The 15,132-nt window shown below is 41.3% G+C and overlaps 1 protein-coding gene across 1 annotated transcript in view; it reads right to left on the reverse strand.

The window, feature by feature from the left end:
- Positions 1 to 570: 570 nt before the first annotated feature.
- The window catches only part of ATP9A (ATPase phospholipid transporting 9A (putative)), a 71,322-nt gene continuing 56,760 nt past the window's right edge, over positions 571 to 15,132 (reverse strand). The window contains exons 24-28 of the mRNA XM_025197346.1: positions 10,355 to 10,419; positions 9,319 to 9,427; positions 7,839 to 7,896; positions 5,704 to 5,907; positions 571 to 4,479 (exon numbers count right to left, since the gene is read on the reverse strand). Coding sequence (XP_025053131.1) covers positions 4,343 to 4,479; positions 5,704 to 5,907; positions 7,839 to 7,896; positions 9,319 to 9,427; positions 10,355 to 10,419 — 573 coding nt within the window. The 3' untranslated portion in view covers positions 571 to 4,342. The remainder of the gene's footprint in view (positions 4,480 to 5,703; positions 5,908 to 7,838; positions 7,897 to 9,318; positions 9,428 to 10,354; positions 10,420 to 15,132) is intronic.

Genomic DNA, 15,132 nt, shown 5'->3' on the forward strand with positions numbered 1-15,132 from the left:
AAAAAGAGGAAAAAAATCTAGAGGATAGCTGCACACCTTTAATTACCTCACCAATAAGAGGCATAGACTGTTTATATAACATAGGCTCCTGTGGTTACCGGCTATAAAGGGAACCGAGCACTGATCAGAGATCTTTCCAATGAAACCATGCTAAGCAAGAGCTTGTGATGCAACACATACTGTAACACTCTTTGTAGAATAGCCCTGTATCACAAAAGTTACATAAATTGCTATTGTACTTTACAAACGTAAAAACCACAGACATTATATGAAAAGGGTATTTTACTCCCACCACGTTCAAAATACAAAGCATAATAGAGGAAAAGATGCACTTTAAATTTCCAGTAAAGAATTAGTTTATTCAAATATGCAGTAAATATTAACATCTGTATTAAACTTTGTTTTTAAAAAACAGTTTAAAATAACTTAAGGGAAATCGTTTACAGACAAAGTGCTAAGCTTGAAAAAAATAATAATCATCATCACTCCTCCCAGCCTCTGCTGTTTGAAAGTGGCAGGTTTACTTTTCCCAAGTGCTTTAAAAATACAACTTATGCTGAATGAGGTTTTACTTTTCCCGATTGCTTTAAAAATACAACTTATGCTGAATGAGGAATACTTCCCAGCCAAATAAGTCTGCACAAGAAACTAGCTATTAAACAATATTAGCTTTCTGTGAGAATAGGTTTTGCTCATAATTATTTGTCAATATTGCTAAATGTGAATTTTATTTTTAAGGTTATAGTGCCAATAAACGTTATAAAAATAACAAATCACTATTTGTTGGCATAAGCTCCAATTTTGCTAATATGGTCCATTTAGTGTAAACTGCTTTGACTCCAGGAGACAGTGAATTCTACCATATATATGCTTCAAATAATTCACATACAGTAGCATGGCACTGTTAGTCTTGCAGGACATTTAACTACCGATATACATCTACTGGGGATAAGATTATTACAGAGATATATACTGTCATGTGTTTTCAACGGACAAGAGACTTGAATTGTCAGCCACACTAAACTGCTAAAAATAATTTCTTGATTATTACATTTAAATCTACTAAATAAGTACTGGTGGTCTGGGAATACTACAGCATTTGCAAGACTGACATTATCCAGTTACCGCAACAAGTCACAATTAGGACAACATTAAGAATCTTTTGGGTGAACAGGTATAATTTACAAAAAGCCAATAACCCAATTCTTCCACAAGAGGACTTTTTAGACATTGCATTTCCTCTCTGAGGTTTATGATATTAAAGCTGCCCTCCAAAACCCATGATAAATATCTACATTTAGAGTAGAATTTTTTTTTTGGAAAAAGTTTGTAAGGAGGCTCTAAGGTGAATTTTTAAAACAGAGTATGAAATGATTATGGCAGCTAGCTGATAGGCTTCTCAGTATTCTGCTTTTATGCAGTACCAGAGAAAAGACAAATCAAAACAATGTAGCACAAAAAAGCCACTGTTTTCCATTAAAAAGCATTTGCCATTCTTATTCCTTGTGGACCTTGAAACATAACACTCCAAACCAAGCATGCAGAAAGTAGACTATTGTAACCAGCAGTGCTGGAGACTGCATTTCCCATCTCGTACTGCCACCTAAATCCTTCATTTATACCCTAGCAAAATGGCCATACATAGAACCTACTGAACACCTACGACCTTGTATTTCCTTCCACAGCATGAAGGGGAGCAATGGAGTAGGGACGAAGGTGCAGAAGGGCCGTAAAACACATGGGAAGGGAAACAGAGCCAACAGTGCACGCTCCACACCTTTTTCTCTAAAGCCTGTTGTACTTCCTACAGCTTAGCTCAGTGGGGTGGCAGCACTACTGATCTGGAGAGGGTAATGCTGAACTGCTGTCTTACAAACCCAGTATGTTTCTCACTGAAGAACCAGCTTTTGCTCCATATACTTTGAGCCTCAGAGAAGCTGGCAGGGCTTGACAGATTAGCAAGGTACTAGCACGGCTCCTAAGAGAAGCAGGCTATTAGAAAGTTGGGGGACCCTGAAAGCATGCCAGATTCAGCAAGGGTTTACAGAGCCTTTGGCTCCACAGAACGGAAAGGTGGCAGCTCCTGACTCACACCCCCTTGGGAATGTCCCAGACACTGCTTTGACTTACACACATCTCCCCGGGGAAGCTGGCTCCCTCCAGAGTGATTTTCCACAGGCAGGGCTTTATGAGTTTTTGCAAAGTGTGTGCACACTTTTCACCCAAAGAACCTTGTCTGCCTGTGCACACTTTTCAGTCATTTATGCTGTGAAGTGAGTGGTATACATGCTATCCCCTCTCCTTGGGGTTTCCAGACTTGCTTCATGTGGTCCTTCGCTGGACCTGCATTTACCCACCCTACCTCTGGGGAGGTTTGCCAGGTTGTGCAGCACTTTCTGCAGAGAGACTGTGGACTTCATAGCAAAGTGAGCCAGTTACATACAGTAATACTACAGCTTTCTATAGCTGAAAATCAAAGACGGAGGTGTGGGTCACTGCAGACTAGCTCTCATTTTAAACACTGCTCCAATTTTGCATTCAGGTTTGTACACCAGAGAATTTTATTTATCATTTTAGTGCCTGTCAAAGCACCAAATTTGCAGCAATGGAAACAGAGCTTGGCAATCCTTCAAAAAGGTACAGCAGAGAGCGCGTGCCTGCTGCTCCCAAAGTGAACAGTCACCCAGACCTAGGGAGACTGCCTCTAGAGACAAGGGGGTGGGGGAGGTAGGATGTTCAGACTACTTGGATCACTCATTCCTGGCCTGTCTGCTTAGCTTACCAACAAGGGTGCCATTTAGTGCCAGCTTACTGTGGTGGTTTTTATGAAGTGGAGACACTGTTCCACTAGGAACGGGACAGACAGAGATCAAACAACTCACTTATTACAGACTAAACAGTATTAGATGAGAATGACTGTTACTAAAGCTGAGCCATGAATGACCCAAGGAGCCAGCAGCTGAAGGCTCCATTAGCTCCCTGCCATCTTCCTGAGACTTCCAAGCACACGCTCTTGTCTCCAGCTGCAATGAAGGCTTTTTGTAAATAAAACATGGGTCAAAAACCACCCCAAGTTAAAAAAAAAAATCATGCTAGACTGATGTGTAGAGCAAATATAGGTTGCATTGGCTCAACTTCTGCAAGCTCTCAAGACTTGTCTCCTCTTAGATAAGGTCCAGTTTTAAACCATTCCAATAGCAGTGGAACTTTTGCCTTTCTCTGTATGCGTCATGAACTGTGCGTGCGTGTGTGTGTGTGTGTGTGTGTGTGTGTGTGTGTGCGCGCGTGCACGCACGTGCAAATGCACACACGCCTAGGCTTATTTGCAGCTCATCTTTATTAATTCATCCTAACAGGAAACAGATTTTTATGCAACTGTGAGGAGTAGCAGCTCTGTGACCTTTCCTTTTGGTCTCCAAGGATTCAAGACATGTCTGCCACATTGCCTGCAGAATATTATGCGTCTCTTATCATACTGTCGACACATTTAAAAGCTGATCAGCTGCAAATTTCCTTCCAAAAGGCTTTGCTTTAATTTTAGTAATTTGCCTTTATAGTATAAGTATCCAGTATAGCTATTTGTATGTCACCAGTTCCTTTTACCAGGAAGCACAAAGGCTAAACAAAATGGAATTTTCCTTTTTTTTCAATAATCCTTCTCTGCGCATATGACTGGTTAGACACCGTCAAAACACACTGCATTCACTGAGTTCAGCTCTTTCATTTTCACTGAATTAAAAAAAGAAACAAAAAAACCCACACATGCTTGGCTAGGTTCAATTTTTCACTTATGGATAAATATCCTTAACTTTGGAGCCCTACACCTGGAACAGTCTGACTCCAACCTGTAGTCAGCTGCCAGAAAACAGCATAATCATCTATATGAAGGGAATCCCCATGAATTTCTTACCTGAACTGAGCAGATAAATAACAATATAAAACATAGTACAATGCAAGAAACCTCACAGACACTTAAAAAACCCAATTAAACTAAAAAAGGAGTTCACCACATATAAACAGTTATTTAGCAGCTTTCAGATACTTTGATCTTACGCATGAACAACTAATCATTGCAGTTACATGCATCTGACCCCAACTAAACAAAACAAAAAGTTACAAAAACTGAAGAAACTACCAAGTGCCTTCACCTTCACCCAAATACTCCATTTTCTGTTAGGTTTTACTTACTGCAGTTAAGTCTTTTTCATCAAAGCAGCACATAATGCCAGTTACTGCATGATCCTAATGCAATTATCAGTTGTAGTTGTTGTTAGAACAAATACGTGATTTTTTTTTGTCTCTCAGGAGTGTGCAAAACGCCTGCTTCCTAAGCAGATGAGCCCTATGAAGTGAGCTTTGAGTAGCTTGGGGGCGAGAATCTCCGTCTCAGGTACTTCAGGACGTAGAGGGGAAGGCAGCTCACCAGCGTGATGGCTGTGACCTTCCACAAGAACGACAAGGTAGCAATGAAGTAAACATCTGTAAGGACAAAGCACAGAGGCAATGGAGAAGGGCAACAAACTGAGTCTGAAGGGCTTTGTGGTGGGAGTCGCAAAGAGAAGCCCAAGTGAAAATAAATACAGCCTAGTACAGCTTCATTCTCCCCGCACACAAACCAGCGTTTTTGCTCACTACACTGCACTGACTCAAGCAATTTCTGCTTCCTGATCACATCTTGTGCTCTTCTCTCTCTTTCATGAAGGATATATAGCTTTCTCCACAAAACTCTGCTTACTGAATTGCACTAGGGATTTTTCTGGTGTGTGCAAGTATGGGTGTGCACTCTGTATGAAACACTGCAATCCTTCTATAACCAAATCAAGTAAGCTCACTTCCTGTACATGTTTTTTAGTTTGGGGAGTTCTCTTCCTCTAACTCGATAGTTTAAATTGTGTCAGTTCATTCAGAAGTATGTCTCATTTCCCCATGTATGCTATATGACATAACTGCAAATATATCCGTAACCGTTCAAAGTTCAGCTAGCATACTCTTGTTTGAGAGAGAGCCCTATATGGCATGGGGGCTTTGAACTAAGGAAACGAGAGGGCTATTTTATTCTGTAGCAATGTATCATTCTGAAAGGTTACCAGGCAAGTAGTGACATCTTCTGGTTCCTGACAGTATAATGAAACAAGCTGTAGGGATCTCATATTTGCAGCAGATCGACTTGCCCAAGAGAAATAAGAATTCCTCGCTCATTTTCCTTTAGCTTGGTAGACTAAGGGGACTGACTTACTATAAGGTGAATGAAAATATAAGCTCAGACCAAATGAGTTATGTTTTAATGAGCCTGTTACTACATTCACTGCCAAATGTGACCTTTCGCTCCAGCAGCAGAAGCTCATGATTTCAGGTTCAGCCATGTCATGTTCAACCCTCATAGGTAACCCAACCACAGCTATTGCTACACATGGTGACTCGTATAGGGATTTGAATTACTGTAGGGCTCAGATTCAGGATGAGATTTCCTGGGCAGTATGTAACCTAATAGCCAAATATGTCTGTCTCCCCTCCAAGTTTAAGCCACATATAAAAATTTGGGAACATGTTCCATTAGCAAATTCTCATCCAGAATCATCACTGAACTAGGTTTAGGTCAAAAACTCTGGAGTCCAATCCATGTCCTTATTGCTTCTGTTACTGTTAACTTGTTAAACATGTGTCTGCATAGGTTTAAAAAATAGACATTGTATTTAACCTTACCAATAAACTCATGTAAGAAGACCAGCGAGGCTATATAGCAGGAGAGGCTGAGCAACTCTGCCACTATCATAAGCCAATGCCATGTCTGGATTGTTAGTGCTACCATCAGCAACTCGGTGAGGATCAAAGATGTAAAGGAAATAGCAACGATGTGAACAAATTCAGATTCAAACAGCAGAAGTGCTCCATACATAATGATACTACCTGTAAGAGAGAGAAGAGAGGCGAGACAGATTGTTTTTTTCTAAATTATAAGACCAAACATCAATTTAAGTCCTGAAAGAGCAGAAACCCTTCAGGTCACTTAAGAATGCTTGAAATTGCTTTTCACAAATACTATTGAATACTCAGACAACAAATCAATCATTTATGACACAGCACTGAAAGTACTGCTCTACAATAAGGAAAAGATATAGTGCTCAATTTTTATAGAAGTCTGCCATAGTTACAGACATGGGGGTTGGAAATGGCATGTATTATTGTTATTATTCTGGCTACTTTTGCTACTGTTGACTGGACTATGATTGTGGAGCTCTATCTTCCCTTCCTTCCAGAAAAACAGCACAATCACTTCTCAAAAGGAAAGATAATACACATGAAACACTTCTAACTCCTACTGCACTGCCCCAATGTCCAGATGAAAACAAAAGATGCCATTAGTCTTTCTGCACTCCTTGGATTGAGTTCTTCTTTTGTAAATTCCCTTCTAAACTAGTACAAATTAAAGCATTGTTAACGATGCATTGTTTTGTGCCCCTAATCTGGCTGGTTTACATAATTCCCTGAACAGCCACCTGCACAAATAACTCATGTTAGCAGCATGAGTAATCTGCACCAACATCCATCACATTATTCTTGTTCAAGGGGAAAACCTGCAAGTGAATAGAGCCTGAGCCACAAAGTTCAGATCCAGCTGTGAACTTTCCAAAGTGTGGGGCCCTTGAAGGTTTGGGTCAGGCCCATCACTGCTAGCAACTAGTCCAAGTGTTTGGCCTGCTGTTTTTTAGTCATTTAACACATCAGAAGTGAAGTCACTTTAACCAAATATTGTAACCGGATAGCGGGCTCAGCTTAGAAAAAACTTTCCCTCAATGCATCACCCTCTGGCTTTGACTTTCCACCACTTGTGAATTTTCTATGAATGCCTTGGCTTTGCCATTATATTTATATAGCAACAGAAGACCATTATTCCTGCCATAGCATTCTACTGCATTAGATTCCAGAGGATAATGCTAATAGGAGGTTTTATATTCCTGGCTCCGCTCCTTATTTAAGGATGGTAACATCATTTAAATCAAAAGGAATTAACTGCTGATTTTGAACCATTTCTTCCCACTCTTGTGATAAAGGAGAGATATCAAATTTTGTCATTCTCATTCAGCACTATATGCACTTTCCATGAATCTGTGATTAAAAACAGAATAAATTGCTTGCATCTGCAGTGATTTCATTTCTGTTTGTTTGTTTTCTGTTAAAAGTGCTGAATTTTTAGGCTTATAATCCAGTATAAACCCCTATTTGGAACTAACACAGGGGACAAGAGGTGGTTTAGTTAATAGTTTCTCATAATGTGAAGACAGTGTCCAATTAGCCAAAACCCTACACTACCTTTTAATGACATAGCCAAGATTGTGGGTAAGCCCATCATATTACGCATGCTGTAACCAGAACTATGATCATTAGGGCCAATCGACAGCATTTTCATCCTCTTGTATACTATATGTTTATATAATTATTTGCATACTAGGGAGTTTCTTCTGTAGTTTTAAAAGATTTTTTCAAAGGAAATTTACCTCCATTTTACAGATGAGAACTGAAGCATAGAACAGACTTGCCCATAGCTACAAAGCACTAAATAGCTAAAAAGGAGAGAGCTGTCTTTCTTGAAGCCCATGCCCTTTCCTATCATAACAAAACACACTCAAAATATTGCCCACTTGTCGCAAACTTAAATTTAGGCAATTCCTTCCTTTAATATCCTATTCACTGTCATTGTTTCAGTGCAAGGAGTAGCTGCCTGCTTCATATTCTAGGGATCAGTTATTCAAGTAAATGATGTTCCTGATTTTCCACAGGACAGCTTTGCAATTTCTAATAGACATAGAGAAGCCAGAAGGGAAGTTTCAGTTTCTTACCTTGATAGATACTTATCAAGACCCATATTAAAAATGTTTTATAGGATAAAGGTCGTCCCTATAAAGAAAAAAAAAGCAAATAAACGCTATGAAAAACAAATTTATAAAGCAAGCATCAGACTACAATCTAAAATAGGTAGTCTACTGAATGATTGAATAGGGAAGAATAACCTGAAAAAGAGACTTTTCTTTAAAGGTGCATAAAGAAGACTTAAAATCATAAATATACCAGAAAGACATAAGTGCAGTGAAAACAGCATAATCCACCCTTCAGTGTGCTGAAATAACAGTGTCTACAAAGCTGTTCTACCTGTTTCCTTGGGGGAATGGGAATAACCTGTATCAGGATAAGGTATGTTTGGCTATACCAGTATAGCTTCATCCCACTAAGAGTAATAGATATAGCTAAATCTGCACAACAGTCTCAATACAAAGACTGTGTAACCCAGGCCTAAGGATGGTTAGAGAATTAGTGGTTTTATAACATCAGAGAAAACATGCAAGTGAAACCAGATGGCAACGTATTTGGACCGATGGAAAATGTGTTTGCCTCTGAAAGCATCTAACAGAAATACTTAGGGAAAAGGTTGTCTCTTTAAAGAGTCAGCCCACCCTGCCTTTCTACTGAGAAACATGTTCCCAGTCCACATACCTAAGTTATTCCAAGAATTTTGGGGGATGGGGTGGAGCAGAGAGAGGGCAGAAAAGATGACCAAGGATTAAGTCAGGGCATTCCTGATATTTCAAAAGGTTAATTTTTTTTTTTTTTTAAATCACACAGAATTCTCAGTTTTTAAAAAGAAAAAACCCAAACTCTCCCGGGCCTTCTGTACATATTGAGCACCAGAAAAGTATCTTTTTCCCCTCTTAGGCTATGCCATCTTTAAAGCAAATCTCCCTGAAAGAAACCATGTGACCACTTTTCCCCATCTCCCAGCATACAGATCATAAGCAGTACAACTGACCCAAAAGTTTGACAGAACCGTTTTCAGTTGTAAAAATGAAGGTACTACAAAATTGAAACAGTTCACAAAAATGTGGAATTCAGCAAAATTTTTCAGTGGAAAGGAGGCAATAGTAATTTCCTGCCAATTCTGTGTCCCTGTCCATTTCTCCCTGCCCTTCCCCGCCACTGCCTCCTGGCTTCCACGTGCCAAGTCCCTGCCAGCTTCTCCTCCTCCTCTATTTTGGAACAAAAGAAAATATCAAACATTCAGAATCTCCCACAGGATGGAAATTCTGTTTTCCAGCCAGTTCTAATAAGCTGCTGAATGTTAAATAAAACACAACAAGCTGTGAGGAAATAAAATTAGGGTTGTAAACTGAATTTTGCTTCTTAACAACTGTGCTTTAAAAAGGCATCTGGTAAAATACAGCATCTATAGATAATACTTTTGGTTTGTCTCTTGCAAAGCCTGTTCCAAATCAAGGCAAGGATCATGCATAAGACAGACTGAAGAGAAACCGGCATCTGTCAAACCTTAAGAAGATCTTTATAGAGTTCGGGGTACAACATGGCAACTTCAGATTTAACATCCTTGTCCAGAACTAGCGAGAACACTGGAAACATCGTATAGATTGTGGAGTACCTGAGGAAGAGACAGGAGATTTGAGCTACAAAATGGAAATACCTGGTGCTCTATAACTCTCAAATAAATATTCACGGTATAAACTTGCACATGGTACATTCTAGTCTCCTACGTACAGCAAAAGAACTGTAACATTTACTTCTTTACCAGCTTGAATACGGTTCCTAGTCAGATGGATGGAAGCTGCAGGAACTGTAACTGATGTTATACATTTACCAGTAGAGGCCCAACTCCCTTTAGAGATGGAAGTATTTCAATATTAGATTCAATCATGCAATTCAGCTTGGAAAGCTGTGTCATATATTTTTACATTTATCCAAGAGCCTGTACAAATGTACTTTGTAAGTACAACAGTGGCATATTTTATACAAGCAATTTAGGCATTACAGTGATTCTAGACTGCACCTCTAAGGAGAACAGCACAGAATTCATAGCTAGGGGTGGATTAAGGTGACTTCAAGCCAACTTTATGTCCTCTTCATTTTGGTCTGTTAAGGAGGATGAAGCAACCCTTGGGCTAACCTCCCTTCTGGGTGTTAGTACCACTCCGAATCTCCAAAGCACTGGGTGCTATAGACCCTTCCCAGTCATGCCTTGTGCGTTGGGGATCTCTAGGAGGTTGCTGGAAGAGAGACTACAGATGATTTCCTTAATTCCTGAGCCAAGTGGTGAATTTTCCTCCCAGGTCCAGGGATTTGAGATCCCCTCTTTACATTGGCAGACCCTTTCACTCTGTGTAAAAGGGACTAAAACAGGATGAGAATTTTACATCATTTTCTGAAAATGTGACCCTACATATGAGAAGTGGCATGTGCACTAGGAAGCTACACTTCAAACGGAGACATGTATATGCCAGGAAGACCTCTCACATGCATCTACACCTTGTTTAAGTTTCTCACATCACTTCCTGAACAGATTTGTTCTTACCCGATAATGAGAAAGCCCTGGTAGAGAGGGACTGAAGCGAAGTAAAACACTGAGGAGAAAACAGCCTAGGGAAGAAAAGAAAAGGATTCTCAGCCTCTAGAAATTACATTACAAGTTAGACTCTATCCAAACTGGAAAACACTTGCAATAGGTATTCGCCATTCACAAAATGAAGGCACAACCGTGGCCACACATTCTTACCTTGCCCTGCACCTGTGCTCTCAAACATACTGCACAGCTGAGTAACTGTACCAATCAGCCATTCCTGCCTCCACATGGAAAGACCTAAACTGTTTTGGGTAAGGGATGTAGTGCATGCAGAGCAGCATGGCTGGTTGGTTGCTGCCAGGCAGATTAAAGTTGCAGTCCAGTTATTCATGGCCATGGCTTATCATAGGGCTGTCCAACTGGTGGCCTGCGTGTGGCTCACAAGGGGTTCATCTTCCATCGAGCTACCATCCTCCCTACAGGGGCATTCCCTCCCTCCGCCTGCCCCAGGGAGCAGAGTGGCATACATGACATGGTGCGGTTGGGGAGCCTGCAGCTCCTGATTGGGAGGGAGGTAGAGGCTGTACTGTGTATCTGTGAGGATCCTGTTCTGAAGAGATCACACAGGGAAGTACAGGGAAACCATCTTAATTAACAATAACTAACTACCCTTAACATTAAGCAGAACAGCAAGCAGCAACACAATGCAGTTTGGGCAGTGCCCTCTGCATACAACATATATAGAGACACTCAATACACAACACCCCATCCCCAACAATGTAGTCCTGTAGGTATTTGGGCCAGACAACAACCTGTTCTTGTGTGGCCCACTTCAGGGGTAGCAGACACTTCACTGGCCGCAGCAGTAGGCTCCTTTGGTTGTTCTAGAGTAGCTTCAGCAATTGGAAGTGGTGATGGGTCCAAACCAGCAGCTGATGGACTCATCAGAACTGTTCCTACTAGCGGTGCAACACCCGGTGTTGCAGAGGTCGCACTGTCTGGTCAACATGCCTGTGAAGTGTCTTTCTATTCAGAGCCTGGATCTTGTATGATACTGACTCTGTAGCTCCAAGGACAAATGCAGGCACACACTAAGGCCCAGTCATGTCGTTCTGGATGTTCACAGGTTCATCTGGTTCGAAGGTTCTTACAGGTGAAATATTCTGTTTCTTGAAGCACTAGATTTCTTGCCTTGTCTGGTATTTGGCTACCATTTCTGGATGGAGCCACTCCAAATAAGTTTGTGGCTGGTGGCTCATTAGTATTTCTGCAGGACTATGACCTGTAGCAGTACACAGAGCTACATGCTGTGGTAATAAGAAATTAGCTAACAGTTGGTTCTGTGCACCTTCAACAATTTGCTTCAATGCATCTTTAGTAGTTTGGACCATCCACTCGGTTTGACTATTTGATGATGCGTCAATGGTCCAGATATGGCGACGGAGAAGATTCCTCTCCATAAACTTCTTAGAGTTCTTCAGAAGTGAACTATGCAGTATTGTCAGGCAATGGTATCTAGCAGATCATGAGCTGCAAACAGATGCTGTAGAACTAGTATTACAGTGTGTGACATCACTAATGCAACAGAAATAACTTCCAACTGCTTTGAGAAAGAATCAGCAACAATAATGAATATGTGGCGTTGGAAAGGGCCAGCAAAATCTATGTGCAGATGAGACCATAGGGTTCTCATCTGCGTTAACTAAGGTTGGTGCATAGCATGTAGCCTAGCATGGTTCACACCTCTTTTCTGCTTGCTCAATGTCAGCATCTAACTTTCGCCAACAAACATAACTTCTGGCAACTGCTTTCCTGTAATCTGGACATCCCGTATGAAGAGTCGAGAACTTATGTTCGACCTGCATTGCGAATGACTACTCAGTTTCCCCAGAGGAGGCATCCCATAAGGACAGAAAGTTCATGTTGACATGTAATGAATGGCTTGAATTCATCTGCAACCTTTGTTGAAGACCACCCCCTTTACACCAGGTTTAGTACTTGAGGTAAGAGTGATCCTTAGCAGTCACATGAGTAATGTCATCTGCCTGGAGAGGTGTTTCGGATGAGGATTCTGGCATCAGAACTTCAGTGAAAGAAACAGTGAATTCAGGACAGGACAACAGCAAACGACTCAGTGCATCTGCATTTGCTGTCAACTTCCCAGACTGGTAGTGAAATTTGCGGTCATATGCATTGAAAAGTAAGGACCAACAAAGCATACATGGTGAAATGATCTGGGGTGCTGGTCCAGTCTTGGTGAATAACCCTAGCAATTGGTTATGATCTGTTACAACTGTGAATTTGCAGCCATATATGCAATCAAGGAATTTCCTAACCTCAGCAGTGACTGCAAGAGCTTCCCTATCAATGTGAACATAATTCATCTCAGTTTTATTTATAATTCTGTTATATATAGTTCATGAATAGTAGGCAGTAGGAGTTTTGCGTCCATCACTCTGAAGGTGACTAAGGACAGCCCTCACTCCATTATGATGAAGCACTGCAAGTAAGCAAAAGTGGCTTCTCCATGTCATAATGGACTAGTGTGCTGTCAGACAGCAACTGCTTCATGTCATTGAAAGCCTTGTTGTGCAGTTTAGTCCATTTGCGGGTGGCATCTTTATCCAATAGCCCAGTGGTGCTCAACCTTTTTGTCTGGCAGGCCAGATGGGCAGGGCCCAGGCCGTTCATGGGCTGGATCCAGCTAATGGTCCTGATCCAACACAGGACAGTTGCAACAAGGCCCCATCCAGCATTGGAAATATGGCACAATTACTTCTCACAGTCAGACAACTAATTCTGGCATGGACCCTACTCCCATGAGGACATCATCAAAATATGGCACTACTCCTTTAAGACCTGCATCTGGTTTACTGCTGGAATCTGGTATGGGTGGTTCTGTAGTACTTTATTAATAGTAAACTTGTAGTCAGTACATAATCTAATATCACTGTTTGGCTTCATGATAAGTGCAATGAAAGTGGTCCACATTGGATTTAAAAGTCGCTTCTAGGACACCTTGTTCCATAAATCGATCAATCTCTGCATCAATTTTTGGACAAAGGGTGAAGGCAACATGATGAGGCTTCATACAAACTGGAGCCACAGTTGGAGCCAATGTAAATGACAGAGACTGGCCCTTATACGCACCAAGCTATTCAAAGACTTTGCTGAAATCCCTTAGGACATCATAAAGCTGTGAACTCAATCCCAATGGCTCAAACCATTCTCCTCCTAGTAAACTTCTTCTCCAGCCTTTGGCAATTATTAGATGGAGGACCCCTCGGTCCTGCCCATAGTGAATGTTGACACAACACACCCTGATTGCTTGTTTGGTACAATCTACAAGCTTGGCTTTACATGGCATAAGAAGTGGACGATTTCTAGGCTATGATGAGTTGTACACCTGGCACTGGTACAGGATTCCTAGGTTTGCATTATTGTGGCCCCAATTGTGTGGGGTGCAGCCCCCAGCCGCTGAGAAGTTGCATAGCCCTGAAACTTTTCTTTAGTTCCCTTTGCTCCTCCACAAATCTCACATGAAACAGGTTGAATGGCAAAGTGGAGAACTGAACGTGGTGAATCTTTTGTAATACTGTGCCACAAAAATGAGGTTGGAGTTTCATACAAAGCCCATTGATTTTGCTAAAATCATCCAGCTGTCTTGAGGGACACATGCTTAGGCAGGTATGAACAACACTGAAGAAAGTTTCACAGTACTTACTGATGGACGCTCCAATTTGCAATGCCATTCAGATTAATTTCTGGTCAATGACAAAACTACCACATGGGATTTTTTTCCATTTTCATGAGAAGGATTAAGTCTTCAGCACTGAGCTAACCCACACATGGGTCTAGGTTTTAAACCAGGGGTGGGCAAAATGCGGCCCGTGGGCTGGATGTGGCCTGCCAGGCCATTCTATCTGGCCTGCGGGGCCCCTAAAAAAATTAGAAAATGAGTATTTATCTGCCCCTGGCTGCCTGTCATGAGGCCCTTGATGGCCTGTCATGAGGCCCTTGATGGCCTGCCAAAACTCAGTAAGCAGCTCTCCACCCAAAATAATTGCCCACCTCTGCTTTAAACCCTCTAGACAAGGGAGGACGCTTGCATTTTTCTGAAAAATCTTGTACGTTTAAAAGAGATGCATCTGTCAGCCATATTATAGCTTGGAAAAAAACTTCCAAAGAGCAACCTCATCTCTCAGATGTATCCAAGTATCTTTTACCTCAAGTCCACAACAGCTGCAAATACATAGTTGAGGACAGAATTTGGCTCATGCACTCTTAAGTTTCTTTAAATTCTCTCAGTCAAAACTAACCTATTGTTTTTAATCAACTGGCAATGGTAATCTGGCTAGCTGAATATTACAGCTCTGCAGACATATTTAGTGCCTGAAAACTGGTGAAAACAAATTGATCACCAACAACCCAATTCTGGTTCCAATGAAGTCCGTGCCAATCAAATCCTGGGACTCTAGGAATTGGCTGACCAGTGAGGTTTATGGATGCTTCAGCTTCTGAGTCAGCTCCAGGGGCTGAGCTTATTCTTGTCCCACTTCAGGACAGACTGAGCACCCCATTCAGCAACTTGCCTCGCTTGAGACTTGTGAGCAATCCTATTTAGTTCAGCTGAGCTACTTGTGCTTTTTGTTACATACACACTCCAAGTCAGTTACTGAACAGGGTCAGTTTAATAAATTCAATATTCTGCAGTATTTCTGTGAACTGCTTGGCTATTTTTGATGCAAACTTTCATGCCCAAAGGTAATTAAACTAACTGCAATCCTAGA

This window comes from Alligator sinensis, unplaced genomic scaffold (genome assembly GCF_000455745.1).
Source record: "Alligator sinensis unplaced genomic scaffold, ASM45574v1 scaffold115_1, whole genome shotgun sequence".
Taxonomy (NCBI): Eukaryota; Metazoa; Chordata; order Crocodylia; family Alligatoridae; genus Alligator; species Alligator sinensis.